This window comes from Gopherus evgoodei, chromosome 11 (genome assembly GCF_007399415.2).
Source record: "Gopherus evgoodei ecotype Sinaloan lineage chromosome 11, rGopEvg1_v1.p, whole genome shotgun sequence".
NCBI lineage: Eukaryota > Metazoa > Chordata > Testudines > Testudinidae > Gopherus > Gopherus evgoodei.
This window is the reverse complement of record NC_044332.1, coordinates 42,249,722-42,268,559: the sequence shown is the minus strand read 5'-3', so window position 1 is coordinate 42,268,559 and position 18,838 is coordinate 42,249,722. Positions and strand designations below refer to the sequence as shown.

General features: G+C 39.5%; 1 protein-coding gene across 5 annotated transcripts in view; it reads left to right on the top strand.

Moving 5' to 3' along the window:
• PPIG (peptidylprolyl isomerase G) overlaps nt 1-18,838 on the top strand; it is a 40,990-nt gene that overhangs the window by 5,250 nt on the left and 16,902 nt on the right. For all 5 annotated transcript variants that reach the window (XM_030579424.1, XM_030579425.1, XM_030579427.1 and 2 more), the window contains 7 exons: nt 7,381-7,460; nt 7,570-7,644; nt 10,490-10,597; nt 11,403-11,447; nt 12,416-12,503; nt 13,819-13,848; nt 13,998-14,137. In XM_030579424.1, the coding sequence (XP_030435284.1) occupies nt 7,400-7,460; nt 7,570-7,644; nt 10,490-10,597; nt 11,403-11,447; nt 12,416-12,503; nt 13,819-13,848; nt 13,998-14,137 (547 nt within the window). In that variant the 5' untranslated portion in view covers nt 7,381-7,399. The remainder of the gene's footprint in view (nt 1-7,380; nt 7,461-7,569; nt 7,645-10,489; nt 10,598-11,402; nt 11,448-12,415; nt 12,504-13,818; nt 13,849-13,997; nt 14,138-18,838) is intronic.

Here is an 18,838-nt window from a genome sequence, read left to right as displayed (position 1 = left end):
GTTTATCCAATAAACACTGGAAATGGTTACTTGTGTCTAAGGGCTTGTATACATGGAGCAGTAATACAGACCACGGGGGTATAACAGGGCAGTTTACCCCTTTAAAGCCTGCAGAGCCAGAGAGCAGTAAGCCCTGACCTATGGGGAAGCCCACCAGGTAGGTGTTGGGTACCAGCTGATCCAGCTAAGAAGTAGCTAACAGCTGGCTCTGATTTGCAACTGGAAGACATAAGGGAGGGTGAGAAGAAACCCTGACGTTTTTGCTGGACAGCAACAGAAGGCTGCAACAGGGCAGGTAGGGCCTTGCAGTTCCCCAGAGGCTAAGGAACAGCTGTGACCCTTGAGCTGCTGGGGCCAGAGCAGTATCAGTCCAGTTAAGGACTGTCACTTTTGTTACTTCTCTGTGTTCCTTGCATTTGTGTGACAGAAGAGTAAAAGAGCCTGCGCAGAAAGATGAAACAGGGTTTCCATATAGCTGACTGTTTTGTCCCTTGAGCTGGTGAACAGATGCAAACTCACCAGCCTACAGCGCGTGTGATTTCTAAAGTGCACTAATGTGTTGCACATTAATTGGTCTGTGTAGACCCTCCTAGTGTTCATTAAATGTTCAAAACAGTACTACATTAAAGCATAATATGGAACACTACAAATAGATTACTCATCACAGTATATGCTACTGTATAATATGTTACTCATTACAATATATATAGAGAGCCCGAAAACCTGCAATTTTTAGACATCCTCATAAAACTAAAAAATTGCTGAAAAGAAACCCTGAAAAATGTAATGAATAAACCCCCCAAAACAGAAGCCCTAATTATGATCCTTTACATGCTCACAAACTTTGAAAAAATCTTTGGGGCTAAAAATTTCTCTGTGCCCCACCCACCCACTCTTCTGTTCCTATGTGTCCCTGGATCTCCTCCCTCTGTCCCCAAGTGTGTCTGTGTCCCCACCCAACCACCCCTTGTCCCTGTCTAGCTCTGTACCCGCCCCATCACCACGTGGCCTTGCACCTCCCTCCCCTCTGTGGACCTGTGCCTCCACTCCCATTCAGCCCCTGCCCCAGTCTGTCCTCTCCCACTCGCCCTTATGAGTTCCAGTCTGACCCCCTCCCCTGCAGCACCCCTCCCTGTATGTCTCCCCATACCCCCTGTCTCCTGACCTGGCCCTCTGCAAAGAAGGCAGCTCTTTCACTTCCCTCACTGGCAGGGAGCTGCTGCTTTGTTCTGTCGCCATCGTGGCCTCTGGAGGGCAAAAGGTAGAACTGCAGCAACATTTCAGCAGAAACTTTTTTCTGTGCAAAAATTTTAAAATATGCAGGGCTCATTAATTATGCATAGTAGCGCAGAATTCCCCCAGGAGTATCTTCTGTATTGCTACATATGCATTGTCCTAAGGATTCTATTTTGTTTGCTTTAAGAAGTTAGTGAGCCAGTGCAAACTATTACAAGGCAAGCATTTTTTTCTAAAGATAATTATTTTTTTTCTTAAATCATCTTCAGGATAAAAGGACTTACAATACCTTATATTTTATTTCTTCAATCGATTCTAGTAGCTTGTAAGTAAACTTTTGTTTCGTTTTAAAAAGCAAATGGGTTTGATGCGCTCTTATTTGTGGCATTCACAATCCAGAGGTTATTCATGATTTAGACATATTCATTCCTCCGCAATGTAGGCAGAAGGCAGCTTGGGCTTCCTTATTAGTCTTTTCAATGCAGACTCTCTGCTGCAGGACCACGCTGACTCCAATTTACTCTGTCTTCACCTGAGAAAGCAGCTGCCTGGTCACTGTCCTCCACAACAATGCAAAAAATACAAGAATTTTTCCTCACAAACTGCTGGGAAAATCAGATTAATCACATTTCAGTAATTGGAACCTGTTGATTTCCTTTGTAGGGCAACCTGAGGATGCTGTGTACTGAATCTGCAAATGTATATGTTAGTGTGGCCTAGTCCATCCTACCATTTTACTACACTTTCAGTGGGTGCGTTTGGGGAATTACTGCCAGGTTAATAATTTATATTATGAGAAAGAACTTAACTTTACTTGTAGATAACATATTTTGAGGAATTTTCTTGGTCTGAATCGTTGTAAAAACTTAAGCTAGGATGTCAGGGATGGTGTGCTAGGCTAGAGTAGGATACATGGAATCATTAAATACAGAAATAGATATAGATTCATATTAATAGCCTAATAAGTATACAAAATTTGTGAATATATTTCAACATAGAAAATTTAAAGTTGGAAATACACTTCTAACATTCTGATACGTTTTTGTTTGTTTGCTTACAATATTGAAAATGTTTCGTGGCTTTTTGTTAATGTCAAGGAATTGAGAGTTAAGGTTCCATAAAACTAACTTTTAACCTGAACTCCAACTTACTATCCATCAGTATGAGTAAGGGTATATAGTGCTCAATATGACAATAACTTTAGACATTTTTCAGTAACTGACAGTAAATAATAATGTAATACTTAATACGCATATGCTGGCTGCAGTCTCTCCTTCATAGAAAAGAGTTTGTCTTAGGGCTTGTCTACATCAGAAAGTTGCAGCGCTGGTGAGGGAGTTACAGCGCTGCAACTTTGAAGGTGTACACATCTGCAGGGCACCACCAGCGCTGCAACTCCCTGTTTGCAGCGCTGGCCGTACTCCCGTTTTGTCTCGGGTGTAGAGGATCCAGCGCTGGTAATCCAATGTAGACACTTACCAGCGCTTTTCTTGACCTCTGTGGAAGGAGGAAGCCTCTGGTAATCAAGCTGGTCTCCTTTCCCGGTTTGCTCTCTCGTTCCCGGAACCCCGAGCAAGCAGGTCTCCTTCCCTGCGGTTTGCTGGGTGGCTCCGGGAACGCGAGAGCAAACCGCGGCGAAGCTGGTCTCCTTTCCCGGTTTGCTCTCTCGTTCCCGGAACCCCGAGCAAGCAGGTCTCCTTCCCTGCGGTTTGCTGGGTGGCTCCGGGAACGCGAGAGCAAACGGCGGCGAAGCTGGTCTCCTTTCCCGGTTTGCTCTCGCGTTCCCGGAACCCCCCTTGAAGCCGCCCAACAGCGCTGCAGTGTGGCCACATCTAACACCACTTGCAGCGCTGGTTGCTGTAAGTGTGGCCACTCTGCAGCGCTGGCCCTATACAGCTGTACTAATACAGCTGTAACAACCAGCGCTGCAAAATTTTAGATGTAGACATGGCCTCAGTTTCAATGAATGTGTTATAGAGAGGAGCCAAGGAGAGAGGGCGATAAGGTCCAAAAGAGAAGATGATAGTAGAAGGAAAGTATTGGCAAAGGCCACAGTCCGGTAAGAGTGACACTGAAATGAAGTGAGAGAACAATTATTGTTTGTTATTGTACTAATAAAGAAGGAATATATACTAAAATATAAACAGGAAAAGACGCACCAAGACAGTCAACATGAAGAAAGAAACAGTGCCATGAAAGGGAAAGAACAAGCACGAGATAAAAACTGAAAATGTGTTTATTAATTGCTATAAAGCTTAATGCAAAACTGTTACAATTACCTAGTCAAGATGTGTTCTGTTTTTAAAAGAAACCAATAGAATGGGTTGGGTGGGCTATAATTAGGGCAGCTCCTGGGGTTATAATTAGGGCAGCTCCAGGATACTAGAATGATTGGCATCTTAAAAATATTTGCAACATTAAATGTCAATATTGTCAGTGATTTGGTGGATCATGATAAACTGTTTTTACATTTTGACCCTTAGTTTTTTGGCGTTTATAGCACAAGTCCCAGTCAGACATTTCTGCAGTGGCCTTTGCCCATCTTATGCAATTGCAAGGAATTTAACAATACAAAGTAGTAAAATACAAAGTGTTGCTTATTTTTTTAATAAAATTTCTAAAATATAACTAATGCAGCTTACAATAGTCATAGGAGTAGCCTATCACTTAAAAGATTACTAAGTCACTTAAAAGATTACTAAGTCCCTCCACTGGACTCAGTTAGCGCTAACTCAAATTTACTGAATAGTATTGGCCAAATATTTGTGTGTGGGGGGCGGGGGAGATAGGAGGTGGGAAGTGCTTGGAGATATTCACAAAACGGCTGGACGCGACAGAAGAGGTGTTGGTGCATTATAACCTTTGTCTCAGTGATTATTTTGCATTAATAGCAATTCATAGTCTTTCATAATGACAATGACTATTCACTGGGCTAGGAGAAGAGAATGAGAACCACTCTACAGGCTGGCGGTTAGGGCAGTCACAGGATGTGGGAGATCCACATTCAAGTCCTTGTTCCAATAATGCTAATTATTTAGATGCAGTGGAACAGCTTCAACAGGAGCAACTGAGGGTATGTCTACATCTACAATTTTGTAGCGCTGGTTGTTACAGCTGTATTAGTACAGCTGTATAGGTTCAGCGCTGCAGAGTGGCCACACTTACAGCAACCAGCGCTGCAAATGGTGTTAGATGTGGCCACACTGCAGCGCTGTTGGGCGGCTTCAAGGGGGGTTCGGGGAACGCGAGAGCAAACCGCGGGAAAGCAGGTCTCCTTCCCCGCGGTTTGCTCCAGTGTTCCCCGAACCCCCGAGCAAGCAGGTCTCCTTCCCCGCGGTTTGCTCTCGCGTTCCCCGAACCCCCGAGCAAGCAGATCTCCTTCCCCGCGGTTTGCTCTCGTGTTCCCCAAACCCCCCTGCAAACGGCGGGGAAGGAGACCTGCTTCCCCGCGGTTTGCTCTCGCGTTCCCCGAACCCCCCCTGCAAACCGCTGGGAAGGAGACCCGCTTGGGGGGGGATTCGGAGAACACCGGAGCAAACCGCGGGGAAGGATACCTGCTTAATTACCAGAGAGGCTTCCTCAGGTATGCTGGGATACCTGCTTATTCCACGGAGGTCAAGAAAAGCGCTGGTAAGTGTCTACACTTGATTACCAGCGCTGGATCCTCTACACCCGAGACAAAACGGGAGTACGGCCAGCGCTGCAAACAGGGAGTTGCAGCGCTGGTGATGCCCTGCAGATGTGTACACCTCCTAAGTTGCAGCGCTGTAACCCCCTCACCAGCGCTGCAACTTTGTGATGTAGACGAGCCCTGAGATAAACCTATATCAGAATATCCCAAGGCCCAGTGGTTAGGGCTCTCTCCTGCAGTGTGGGAGACCTGAGTGCAAATCACTTCTCCATATCAGGCAGAGGCAAAATGGAACTTTGGTCTCTCACGTCCCAGGTGAGTTTTCTAACTATTAGGCCTAATGGTTATAAGGGAGACACCACTGCCTCCACTTGTTTTGTGTTTTGTTTTGTTTTTTACACTTTTTGGATTCAGTTCAACCCAAACTCAACTTTTCTTCAAAAAAATATATATTTTTTTAACTGCCAACAAACTGAAAAATCAGTTATGCCCAGCTCTACTGCTTAGGAATTACAAAGTCCATAGGCTGAAAGATGTATATCAGTAACTATGCACAACTACTACAAGGCAGGGACCATATACCTTGTAAACTCTGTAAGCAGTTGTTGCAAAATGTGTAAGCAAATAGTTATGATGCTTCCCTTTTCAGTATAAATAGTGAAGGGTAACACAGGATCCAAGTATTTGTCATACGCAAAAAAAATTTTTAGGCTAGTCAATTTCTTTTATTTGGTATAAGGTTCACTGAGGTTTTAAACTTGCATGTCTTCCAATTTAATCTCAGGAGTGTCTTATTTTCCATTCTCCATATAGTACTTTAATATGAACTTAATATTGTCCATCTTATGTAAATCTGTGCCATTTGACTTCTGTTTACTGAATAGTCCTTCAAAAATATTCTGATTTCTTATTATGGCCAGTAAGAATTTGTCTCTCATACTAGGGAATTGTTTGCTTTTCTTGGCAAATAGATCAGAGGTAGTCTTAATAAGTTGCCTGAGTGCACAGACCTTCTTCCTCAAAGTTAACTCTTTCTCTCCACCTCATGCCCCCCCTTGTCACTTGATTCAGCCTTGGGCAGGGCTGGCTCCAGGCACCAGCCCAGCAAGCAGCTGCTTGGGACAGCCAAAGGAGAGGGGCAGCAGGTCTGGGTCTTTGGCAGCAATTCAGCAGCTGGTCCCTCGTTCCTAGAGGGAGTGAGGGACCCGCCGCTGAATTGCCACCAAAGACTGAAGCGACGGCAGTAGGGCTGCAGATCACGATCACGGCTTTTTTTTTTTTCCTTTTTGCTGCTTGGGGCAGCAAAAACGCTGGAGCCGTCCCTGGCCTTGGGTCTGAAGATCCAAGGCCTCTGGGAGCAAATTATCAAAGTACTCTACTGCGTCTTAACCTTTTACCCAGCTGGGAGACCGGAAGATCCTGCGTTGTCTGTCTTGTTCCCAGTTTTTTCCAAATCCTCTCATTTTTCAAGTATGTTCTTATAAAGCCAGTTAGGAAGTTGGATGACATTCTCATCAATTGATGCCTTATTCTCCCTTGCAGTTTTCTTGTATGCTTTCCTCTAATAATAATTTAAAAAAAAAATGTGGGACAGTTTTCACTTCAGGATTCAGTCTAAGTAAACGTGAATGAAATCAGTATTGCCAAACCCAGGCATTCAAAATCATGAGTCTGGCCGCCCAAAATCCAGGATTGGCTTAAATCACAAGATTTAAAAATAATGCATTATTGAGCCTTTAGAATACATTCCTTCATGTTTACAAGCTTTACTCTGCAACCTTGAGAACTGAAATTTTTTAAAAGAAAAAGTGACATCTTTTGATCGCTTTGATTCACCAAAATTGGTGATTGTAAACTTTTAGCCTTTGAAACAGGGACAGTCTTTTTGTTTTGTGTTTGTACGGCATCTAACACAATGGCACCCTGGTCCATGACTTGGACTCCAGTGTGTAATACAAACAATAATAATCCCTTGACTGGTGTTGCAGGAAAAATGCAATATTTTGTGTTTTTCTTAAAGCTCCAGAAAGTTTTGCAAGAGTTGGTAACAATGTGAAGTTAAACTTAATGTGCACAGAAAACCGTTTTTAAGTTATTTTTCCTTTTCGTCCTAAAGAACAAAGATTAACAGCTCCTAGACTTTCATCATAGACTATCAAGGTTGGAAGGGACCTCAGGAGGTCATCTAGTCCAACCCACTGCTCAAAGCAGGACCAATCCCCAGACAGATTTTTACCCCAGTTCCCGAAATGCCCCCCTCAAGGATTGAACTCACAACCCTGGGTTTAGCAGGCCAATGCTCAAACCACTGAGCTATCCCTCACCCCATATTTAAAACAAATTGAGAGCAAAAATGCCACCTATCTCAGCACTCAGTTTTGCTCATTTATATTTCAATATGACCACACTTTTTGTCATTCATAAAAAGCTTTTAGGTTGAGATCAAGTGAATATATAGTTTCACTACACAGAGGAGAAAAACTCAAAGGTTTTTATGTTTTTGTTATTTACAGTCTTAAAGCTTTTGAAGCCATGGGAATCAAGGTCCAGCGGCCACGTTGCTTTTTTGACATAGCCATCAACAATGTACCTGGTGAGAAAAATAATTTCTAGCCTATATTATTTTAAATTAATATAAATATTTAATGGTCAAATGAAGAGAAATATAATTTAACTTTATAAATGTGTGGGATTTTTTCCAGCTGGAAGAGTGGTCTTTGAATTGTTTTCTGATGTGTGCCCAAAGACATGTGAGAATTTTCGCTGCCTTTGCACAGGTTCGTAGATATTTATGATTTTTAACTTAATTCAGTATCAGTTAGTTTCATATTGTGAATTATTATAGTCAACAGAATCCCCTGTAGATATCCAATGATTATCACTTTTTGCGTACCAGAAAATGAAAGTAGATGTTAAAATAATGGGTCTTGGTCTCTGTAGAGATTTAACATCGATGTCTTGTGTGCATTTAATGCAGCACTTGCAGTTTTGGCATCAGTTAGTACATGGAGCATATGCTTATCAAACTTTTTTTTAATAAAAAATTAGAGTTTTGTATTTAAATTTGATTCTTTTAATTTAAATACATTTTTTAATAAACCTATTTAAAATTAAATATGAAATTTACAACCCGTATTAAGATTTAAATTTACTGTAATCTATTACAATCGTTAATTTAAAATACAAAAAATAATATTAAGCAGTATTGCTGGTAAATTTTAAAGAAAGTAAAATCACTGACTTTTTGTGTAAGTCACTGCCTAAGCACCTGGACAGAGCTTGTTGAAGTGCTAAACAAGCTTTTGACAGCTGTAGCCTCTACTGCAGGTGTGGAGAGAATGTTTTCATTTCAGTTAATTCAAAGTAAATAGCTATAGGAGATGGAAAAAAGTAGGACCAGTTTACCGGTTTGAATCTATGTATAAAAATGTGTATGATAGGATGAGATTTACTAGTTCTGAAATCTCAGAGGCCTTGGTGAACAGAAACAACCAGTTCAATTCACAGATAATACTTCCTTTGTTTCATAAATCAGTTTTAAATGCAAAACATGTTTTATGAACTTTGTCTTGTATCTACTTTTAAAGTAGTTTTTATTTAATAATAAAATATTTAAAATGCTGTTTTTATGCATTTTAATTGAATTTGAATTTCCATCCAAATAGTTTGACACAAATCACAATAAAAAAGAATAATCTAAAATAGGAAAGTCATTCACTGTTTTTCTAACATAATAAAAATGTAAAATTTAAGGCTTTAATAATTGCAAGTTAAGTTATATAATTGATTAAATTAGTGTGTGTGTGTATGTGTGTATATATATATATAGTGTATCCTGCTGGTTAGCAAAAAGAAGCACCAGTGTTGGTGTAAAAGATTATATTTAATTGCAAATCAACATGTTTTAATGGTTACCACCTAATGAGAATCAACTTTTCTTGAGAAAAGTTATTTGAAAGTACAAATGCAAAACAACTTGATTAAAATCATCAATTTTAATCCTGTTTTCCTGGTTGTTTGATTTAAATCATGATTAAAGTCAGTGATTTAAATCAGTTTGTGCTGGCTGAAACTGTATAATATTAACTAATCCTGAAACTGATAAGAATACAATAAAGATACCCAACTTCCTGACCTTTCATTGGCTATTAATGGACTTTCTTCTGACTCCTGTGATATACTGAACTACCACTAATATTCATGGTCTTTGCTCTCTAAGATTGGCCATCCACTTCTTAACTATTCCTTTTGGTTTTTCCTTTGTAGCAGATGTGTGGAGATCTCTTATCCCAAATTAAATTCAAATTCCCTGTTTCTTAGTCAAATTACCAGTCCTTTCAAAGCCCTGTCATGGAAATATTTTTGAAATGGCATTTTTATCCTGCTGAATTGCTACTTTAATTGAAGAATACTGATATTGGTCCAAGCCTAGTAATTAAAGTAAAACATTGTTTTAAATGGTGATTGTGAATCTGACCCAGATTTCTCCAACTTCCGTCCACTTGTTTCCAAGATAACTTTTTAACAAATTTATTTTCTCCTAAAAACTTAGTTCATCACAATAATGGATTTATAGAAATTCGCTTGTTTTTTCTCCAACTCCAACATTTCCCACCGCCTGCCCCCTCAACATTTTTATTACATTTCAATCTCTCAGGACTTTTTGCTTATCACTTCCATGTCAGAACCAAGTAATATACGTGCACATAAAGTAGTTCAAGCTCAGAATTTGAATTTGATCTTATTATTGAAACACTGGGAATGCATATGGTCAAAAGTGTTTAGAGCAGGGGACTAGGAATCCATTTCTTGGGTTTTCTTCTGGCGATCAGTCCAGAGAAAGATATACTCAACTTTCTGAAAGTGGTGGAACCTTGGCAGGGTTTTCTCAAATGTCTAAAAACTTGTCTTTAGATTATAGGAGACTCTAAGTCAATGTAGTACTTTTTTAATTTTGGTGTTCATTCAGTTACCTGCCTTTCAGACTTTATACCTGTTGCCACCAGCAGTGTGTTAGCCTTTTAGGAGTAGTCTTTTAGGTTTTGTCTTGACAGGAAAATTTATACAAGTATAATTTAACCGCCATAGTTATACTGGTATAATTCCCCATCTGGACAGTCTTACTCTGGAATGATAATACATTTAAGGTTCTGAGTGATGCTGGTAAATTTCCCTTGGAGACTTGTGTCCTATCTACAGCTTCACTACAGACTTCCTTTGTGACCTTGGCCAGATTTTTTCAAAAATGGGTATTGAAATGTTGTAACCCAAGTTTTGAGTGTCCAACCTGAGAGACCTGGGATCTGACGTTCAGACGTGTTGGGCACCCACAGCTCTTAAGACCTTCATTTGGAGCTGTGAACACTCAGCACTTCTGAAAGATGGGTATCGAGAAAATGAGAACCAACATCAATGGCCAGCTTTGGACTTAATCTACTTATCTGTGTTCCCATCTACAAAACAGATGTTTGCCTACTTCACAAACTGCTTTGCAAGACTTAGTTAATATTAGTCAGACTGTTGGAGCTCCTCCCATGAAAGGTGTTGCACAGGTGCAAAGTATCTTTTTTTTTTTTTAATTCCCCCGCTTCCTTCCCCGCCTCTTCCCTCTCTCCCTTTTAGGTGAAAAGGGTACTGGAAAATCAACCCAGAAGCCATTGCATTACAAAAGTTGTCTGTTTCACCGAGTTGTGAAAGATTTTATGGTCCAAGGAGGTGACTTCAGTGAAGGTAGGACACAGCCTTAAAAGTAAACTCCAGTTTTTAAATAGTAAGATATTTTTAAGGGTCCTGTTCAGCACTCTATATTCAGATGAAATGTCTGTGGACTTTAAGGTGAGTGTTCTTTGAGTAAGGTGTGCTAAATAGGGCCTTCAAATAAGAACATTTTTATAAATAGCTTTCTGTTCCATTATCTTTATAGCTTGGAGTGGCTCCCAGTGGAAATTTTTAGTGTAAAGCATTGTATTTCCCAGCAGTAGTCTGGTCTGCCCGGGGGGTGGGGGGGTTGTGTCGATGTAAGATACACAACTTCAGCTACGGGAATAGCATAGCTGAAGTTGACGTATCTTATTTCAATTTACCTCCTGTACTCATGGCATGGGATTGACGGCCGCAGCTCCTCCGTCGACTCCGCTTCCGCCTCTCGCCCTGGTGGAGTTCCGGAGTCGATGGGAGCACGTTTGGGGATTGATTTATCGTGTTCAGACGAGAGACAATAAATCGATCCCTGATAGATGGATCACTACTCACTGATCTGGCAAGTAGTGTGGATGTTCCCTTAGCTTGATCTAGAGATACGTGAGACAGTGCAGAATAAATGGAAAAGCAATAATCTGCATTTTCTCAGTCCCATTCTACTTAAGCATAGATATTTGACTGTTCTTGAAGATATTTTGAGTTGGATGCAATAATTGTAATATCTTTTATATTATGTTACTTTCTTTAGGCGTCATTAGGCACATCTTGAACTTTAAATAATTTGTATGTTGACTACATTTATTTGTAATATAATTTATTTTTTTTTTCTTTCAAGGAAATGGGAGAGGAGGAGAATCCATTTATGGTGGTTTTTTTGAAGGTAAAGTTTTCTTTATCAAGCCAATCTATATATCTTTTCAAATGTTCTGTCTTATAAATATTAAACTTGTAATCCATGGTCCTGCTCCTACAGTCTTCTGGGGTCTGTGCATACCAAATCTGAGTCCCATTGGGTTTGTTTAGGTTCTGCTTGGGCATGATGGTCTTTGCTAGCTGATCTGATATGAAGGCTGTAAAGGTGTATTTTGTTTACTTCACAATTTTGTTCGGAAAATGTTCTTGTCTAAATGAGGCTCAAGCTATTCTGATTCAAATTTGTCAACTTTATCAGACTTACATTTGTGCATATCTGATTCTAAACCTGCTATCATGATTAATTTTGTGACTTCCGTATCCAACTTGATCATCTTAAGTAAGTTTATTTTTCTAACAGTAAGCTCTGTGTAAACTCATCCTGGTATCTGAAAGTAAAGCTGCTTATTTGGTTTGACACCAAATTGGATCACCACCATTAATAAAAATTCTTCAATCAAAACATAGTTAAAAATTACATTGATGATGCATGAGCTAGAAACCCCCCCAACATTTTGGTCTTCCAAAGATGTATGCATCTGCATGTGCCAACAAGAATGAAAAATAGCAAATGCCTGCTCTTATTATATTCAGATGTTGCATAAGTATATGGAGGAAGTACATCTGTTGAGTAAGAGTTTCATTTTTACGGTCACTCTTCATACCATAACTACAATTTAATAAGCAAGTGAAAATAAGAAAGTACATTTATTTTTCTCCTCTTTAAGTTCTAGGCATTAGAATGTGAAGCATAATGTATCCCAAGGACATGACATAATATACTTTATTTTGAAGCTAATTTTTTTTTAATGCTCTTTACTGCAGTGATAAATTTATCTGGGTTGGCTGAGGGGAAAAATAGATAAACGCTATTTAACTAATAGAACAAAGTAAATATTTGGTATTTTAAAGCAATCAAAAACACTTTTTCTCTAGATGAAAGCTTTGCTGTAAAGCACAACAAAGAATTTCTTCTGTCAATGGCCAACAGAGGGAAAGATACAAACGGTTCACAGTTCTTTATGTAAGTATCGTATTATTCTGATATGCATGTTACTTACAACATTAAAGTTGTAGTAATCATTTAATTATTAAATGGAAAAAGGTTTATTTTTTTAATCAAATGTGAACTGGTTTTCCAGATATGAAGCTCCATGCAAAACAGCTGCTTCCTAAAAATGCTTGTTTTGGAGATTAAACTGATCATTTTTACCACTCCTTATTGTTTTAGATGAGTGCTTCTCTTATACATAGAAAAAATTCATTACTTGCTTCTAACTGTGGCAAGTAGTGCAAAGCTAATAGTCTCAGCAGACTTTTCTCAATTTTGTGTAAAATGTCTTGTCTGCTTAGTCTTGGATGGGAAAAGCTCTGGGGATTATGGTAGCGCTGTGTGTGTGTAGTTGTGGTTTTCGGAAATCATTCTAAGAGCAATCTAATTTTCAAGGAAAAAATAACCACATAGCTAAATTTATCACCACATATAATAAATCTAAGACTGAATTTATCACAAAATATCTACAACAGAGAGGTTCCTTTGAATCAGGCTTATCTATAGAAAACATTCTCTCTTGAAATTGATCCCGTTACCTATAATTGAAAAAGATCTTTCCTTTAATTAATGTGATGAGTTACATGCATCATCTATAAGTAGGTAGATAGTTATTTTTGGGTTGCTGACAGACCTTTAGCTTCTTTCAAGTCAGATTCTGATTTCTCTCATGACTGATACTTGCATGCCATGGGATATCTAGCCCTGGCCTGTGTGGGCTGTAGAAGCTTGTGTGAATCACATGCATTGTCTGTAGGTATAAAGCTCTTCTTGAAGACTCTGTAAGTCAGTTCTAGAGCTACATCAAATGTCATGAAGCAGGTGCCCAGCTGTTTTTCTTTTCTGACTTATCACTGCTTTCTGTTCTAATGACTATAAAACTATTTGCCGTCTCTTCTGAGGTACAGCTTCATTTTCTTTTTAAATCTCCCCTCAAGTGTTCATTGATTGAATCAATAATAGCATTTTGTGATGCTACATATACAAGATACTATCTAAAAATTAGATTAATGCTAGAATATCTTTTTACTTCCTTAAAATTTTTTGTCAAACAAAGTAAGGATTTTAGTAGGAACCTTTATAATGTTTCATTCAGTGATACTTAAACTATAACTACATGGCAGTTATAAATTGAACAAAACAGAATTCTTAATTTATTCATTCAAGATAATTTTTAACTTAATACATGCACTTAATTTTGTTTCAAATGCAGTTTTGTTTCCTTTGTAGAGGGTGCTAACTTTGTTTTTCTCTTTGTTTTAATTATTCCTTTTGATGGTATCAAAAGAACAACCAAGCCTACACCTCACTTAGATGGGTAAATATCTTATCTCCTTTATTTGTGTTTGTGAAGTGGACACTGCTTTGAAAATTTTAGATGCTAAATATTTTTAATCTTTTATTGTGGTACAAAACTTGCATTTTATCTCTTTTTATATTTATTTATTTATTTATTTTAAACTTCAGACTTCATGTTGTTTTTGGACAAGTCATCTCAGGACAGGAAGTTGTGAGAGAAATAGAAAACCAGAAAACAGATGCATCTAGTAAACCATATGCTGAAGTACGAATACTGAGTTGTGGAGAGTTGATTCCAAAATCCAAAGGTAAGGTTGAACTACCTATTTCTAACACATGTAAGTGTAGCTTTTTTCCTTGGTTCTTATAATAGTGAATAGAAACATGTTTGTAATGGATTGAGGTTCATAAAGACATTAGTAATTGCCCATAGTAAACTATGTACCTTCTGGTAACTGAAGAGCTAGTGACAGAGACATTATTAAAGAAATGTCATTTTGTTATATATTTTATCCCAATGCTAAAAAACGAATCTCCCACATAGTCATATGATCAAGCAACCTATAGACAAAAGAAATATCAATCTCTAACAGCCTATACGAGTTGGCCCCAGCCGTTCCTCTTCAGTCTTTCTTCCTTTGTCCTGGCATCTGGAGTGCACATTTTGGCACCCCAGCCTCTTTATCTTTTGTTTCTTCTTCTAGGAGCAAGGAAGAACTGCAGCTCCCCTGCCCCTGGCCATTGGGGAATGAATTAATGCTTTTCTCAGTAGTTCTCAAGGTTTGGGCCTTTCTATGCTAGCTCAATCTGCTTCTGGTACTTTTCTGATAGGTACTGCTCCCATAAAGAGTCATCTGGCATTTAAATATACTGATGTCAGTCTGACTTTTCTTAACACCTGCTGCTTCTATTGAGCTTGTGGTTCTGGGTATGGCCTTCATCTACAGTGCTTCAGGTGAATAGCTAGGTTAGGAAGACCTGCAATTTGCCCTGCTGTAAGTATGCTTTGTAAGGTACTTTGAATTATAAACAGGGATATAACAGAATCTGCCTCTTTCTCTGGAAAGAATGCTCTGCTCTGCTGTGCTCTTCCAGAGCTGAACATGGGGTTGGAAGTTAGCCCCTGCTCCTCTGACAAAATAATTCAGTACAAAGATTGCTCTCATTGTGATGGAGAACCCCAGTAGAGGAGCCTCAGGATGCCTGTTTGATAGGAATTTTAACAGGGACCCTCTTGCTTTCTCATTCTTAGCACCTTCCAGATGATGCCTACTCGGAAGGGTTGCAACAAGGATGTTGAAGCACAAGACAAGGATGACCCTGTTTCTTTGGCCTAAGGGAAGCAGACAAACATTCATACTTGAACTTCTTGATTTATTTCCCTCCTCTTTCGTGCTATTCTTCCATCTTCTGATATGATTGGCAGAAGAATGGCTTTGGGTTATGAAGTGATCTCCTTCATTCCCAAAAGTCAGTGATAGACTGCATTATGGCTAGGGGTGTCTACAAGTTGACAACTTTTTCTGCTTGTTCATAAGATGTCCTGGATATTAGGATGTCAAATTTTATTTTCTAGCAGTTTCCTTGGATAGCACTTGTCTTGTGACAGACATAATATTCTAACAGTGAATGGGAAGGGCTAGTAGATATAGATGAATATATATAATGGATAGAGCTTGTGGGCAAGACAGTCCCTTGCATGATACATATATCCTAGTCCACCCTGTTCCCTTCATAGGGCTATTCTAAAAGGTTGGAAACTGAATGACTAACAGAGGTTTTAGTTGGAGCTGAACTGTCTGGTGTCTTAAGACCCTGCTTGAGGGCTTTAAAGTAGCACCGAGCAAAAAAATAAAAGAAATAAATATAAAATCTTTTTCCTTTAACTCTTCCTGAAAGAAAACAGACTTCTGGAGAGATCTGACTGTCTGATCCCACCTGTATGTCTGAGTCCTGGGCCCTCTTCTTGTGCCTCTTCACCTGGGTACTGCTAGGAGTCTGGAGATCCTGCTTCCTGTAGCTGCTCTGATGTGCCGCAGAGGGAGATTGCTGCCAGGGCTGTGGGTTGAGCCATTCAACAGACCATGAGGCACAGTACTAGATACTGGTGGGCAGCAGGAGAACATGGAGAACAAGAGGTCTTAGAGGCGCCAGGAGCGGGCAGGTGGAGGGCAGCTGAGTACGGGGAGGAGTGTGGGCCCCTAGGAAGGGGCACTAATGCTGAACCAGCCTGATGAAGGTGCTACCTGCAGACTGACGGAGTTCGTGGTGAGTGGAGGACTCTGCTGTTAGCAGAGAGAGGCCCTGTGCAGGCTACTGCAAGATGAAATCTATCCCTGTTGTGGGAGATGACTGTATGGCTAAATTGGTTCGCTGAGGGCATGACCAGGACCCCGCTGGTGAGCTGTGATGACCTGAGTACCTGGAGATGGGAGGAACAGTCTGTCGTCACATCAGCAAAAGGATATTGGTTCAGCTGCAGTCCAAGGCTGAGTGATGGGGCAGGAGAGACCCTTGGAGTCATGGTCAGGAAGAGGCCAGGGAATCCAGATGTGAGGACCAAAACCTGGGAGGTGAGCGGAACAGAGTACTACTGGTGGTTGTGGAAGACCAGCAGCAGAGAGGCATCAAACAGTGGAGCTATGCAGTATTTTACTGCAGGAGGCAAGAGGGAGCATGTGCTATGAAGTGTGGCAGTTACTGGAGGAGACTGCTTCAGGGGAAGTGGCATAAAGACAAAAGAAGGGTGGGTGGGTTCCTGGAGAGTGTGACCAAAAATATCTTTTTGCAGTTTGATCATCATCTCATAGGAAGGGAGGCTGAACTAAAACACTTTTAGCTTAGGTCTTGGTGAGGTGGCAATATTCAGGGAAGGAAGAGGGTGAATGGATTACAAGGCTGTATCTGTGAGGACTAGAAATAAAGCTGACAAATCTTGGGTTTCGTGGGGAGCTTCAGTGAGGTCAGAGGGAATGGCTTGAGTTGCAGTAGGAGTATGGTTTTGGGTTGGAAGGTGTAAAGTTGGTTTAAAAATAATTTGGGTAGAGATTGGGTTCTCAGATACTATTAATTGGGTAAAAATAAGGGGATTGTATTCTAGGGTACTGTCATGGGTGATAGAAATACAATGTGGAGGAGAGGACTTGTGCTTCTGCAGAAAAGTGATAAATGTGGGATATGGGTGAAGGGAATTAAGGATTGCTTGGTTACTTGATTGTTGGGCTAATTTACTTGGTCTTTGGGCATAGCTGGAAGGCTGTCTCTGAGGAGTGCAGAGAGCAAAGATCATGACAAGTGACAGAAGTCTAAAACAGAAGCTATGACTTGGAGTTCGATAGGTTTCTCGCCAAGGTGAGGGAAATGTATTACCAATCTTTTCTCCCCTTTGACACCTCAGAGAAATTGATAATAAAGAAATCTATAACATGGGGGGGAAAGGGAAATAAATAGTAATCGATACAAATTAGATGTTGTTAAGTATACAAAATTGATAAAGGAAACTAAAGACAAAGGGGCAAAAATCATGGCTGGTAGGGTGAAGAAGTTTTAAAAATATATTCAGAACAAAAGAAATCCTAGTAATGGGTATTGGCCCATTACTACATGGAGATAGTAACGTTGTTAATGGTGCAAAAGAGGCAGAAGTGTTCAATAAATATTCCTTTTCTGTATTTGGAAAGACTTGTACTTGTATCACATGAGGACGATGAAGTACTTTCTAGTTCATTAGTAACTAAGGAGGATGTCATCATCAGCTAAGGATGTGTTTTAAAATCAGCAGGACTGGATAACTTTCAGCCAATTGCAAGTGTTGGCTGAGGAGATCTTTGGCCCACTGATATTAATTGTTAATAAATCTTGGAATACCAGGGAAATTCCAAAAGTCTGGAAGAGTGCTAATATTGTGTCACTATTCAAAAAGAGCAAGTGGTATGATCTGGGTAACTATATGTCAGTTAGTCTAACATCAGTCTCAGCAAAACAACAGAAAAGCTGGTATAAGGTTCAGCTGTTAATGAATAGGAATATTAATGCAAGTGAGCATGGTTTTGTGGAAACTAGGTCTGATCAAACAAATACAATTTAATTCTTTTACATTACAGGTTTGGTTGATAAAGGTAACTTTAGATGTAATATATGTAAACTTTTGTATGGTATTTAATTTAGTACCGCATGATATTCTGATTAAAAAAATATTATTATATGATGAATAACTGGCTAACTGACATCTCAAAGTAGTTGTCAGTAGGAAATAATAATTAAAGTGTTTCTAGTGGAGTTTTGCAGGGATCAGTACTAGGCTTGATGTCTCGTATTTTCATCAATGATCTGAAAATAAATATAAAAAAATAAATTTTGCAGATGACACAAAGATTGGTTAAATGGTTAACAGTCATACAGAGTGATTTGGAACATGTGGCGAACTGGGCCCATTCAAACAAAATGCAATTTAATATAGCCAAATGAAAAGTTACATAGTAAGGAATAAGGAACCTACAGAATGGGGGACTGTATCTTGGAAAGCAGATTTAGGGATCATAATGTACAAGTGACTGAAGTTGAGTTTCCCGTGTGATTCTGTGGCAAAAAGGACTATTGTGATTCTTAAGATATATGAACAGGGGAGCAGTAAGTAGGGTGATGATTTTACCTCTGTATTGGTGAAAGAGACTAGAATGCTATGTCCTGTTCTGATATCCTTTTAAAAATGTGAACGCTGGAAAAATTGGAGAAGGTGCAATACAAAAATGATTCAGGGGCGAGAGAAAATGCCTTGCAGTCAGAGACTGAGAGCACAATCTGTGATTTGGCGGTTACTTGATTAGTGTATAAGTACCGTAATGGAAAGAAAATACTGGTACTAGTGTGCTATTTAATCTAGTGGAGAAAGGCATAACAAGAACCAGTGACTGAAAGTTGAAGCCAGACAAATTAAAATTGGAAGTTGGACATGAATCACTGTGAAGGTGATTAACCATTTGAACAAACTACAAAGGGAAGTGGTGAAT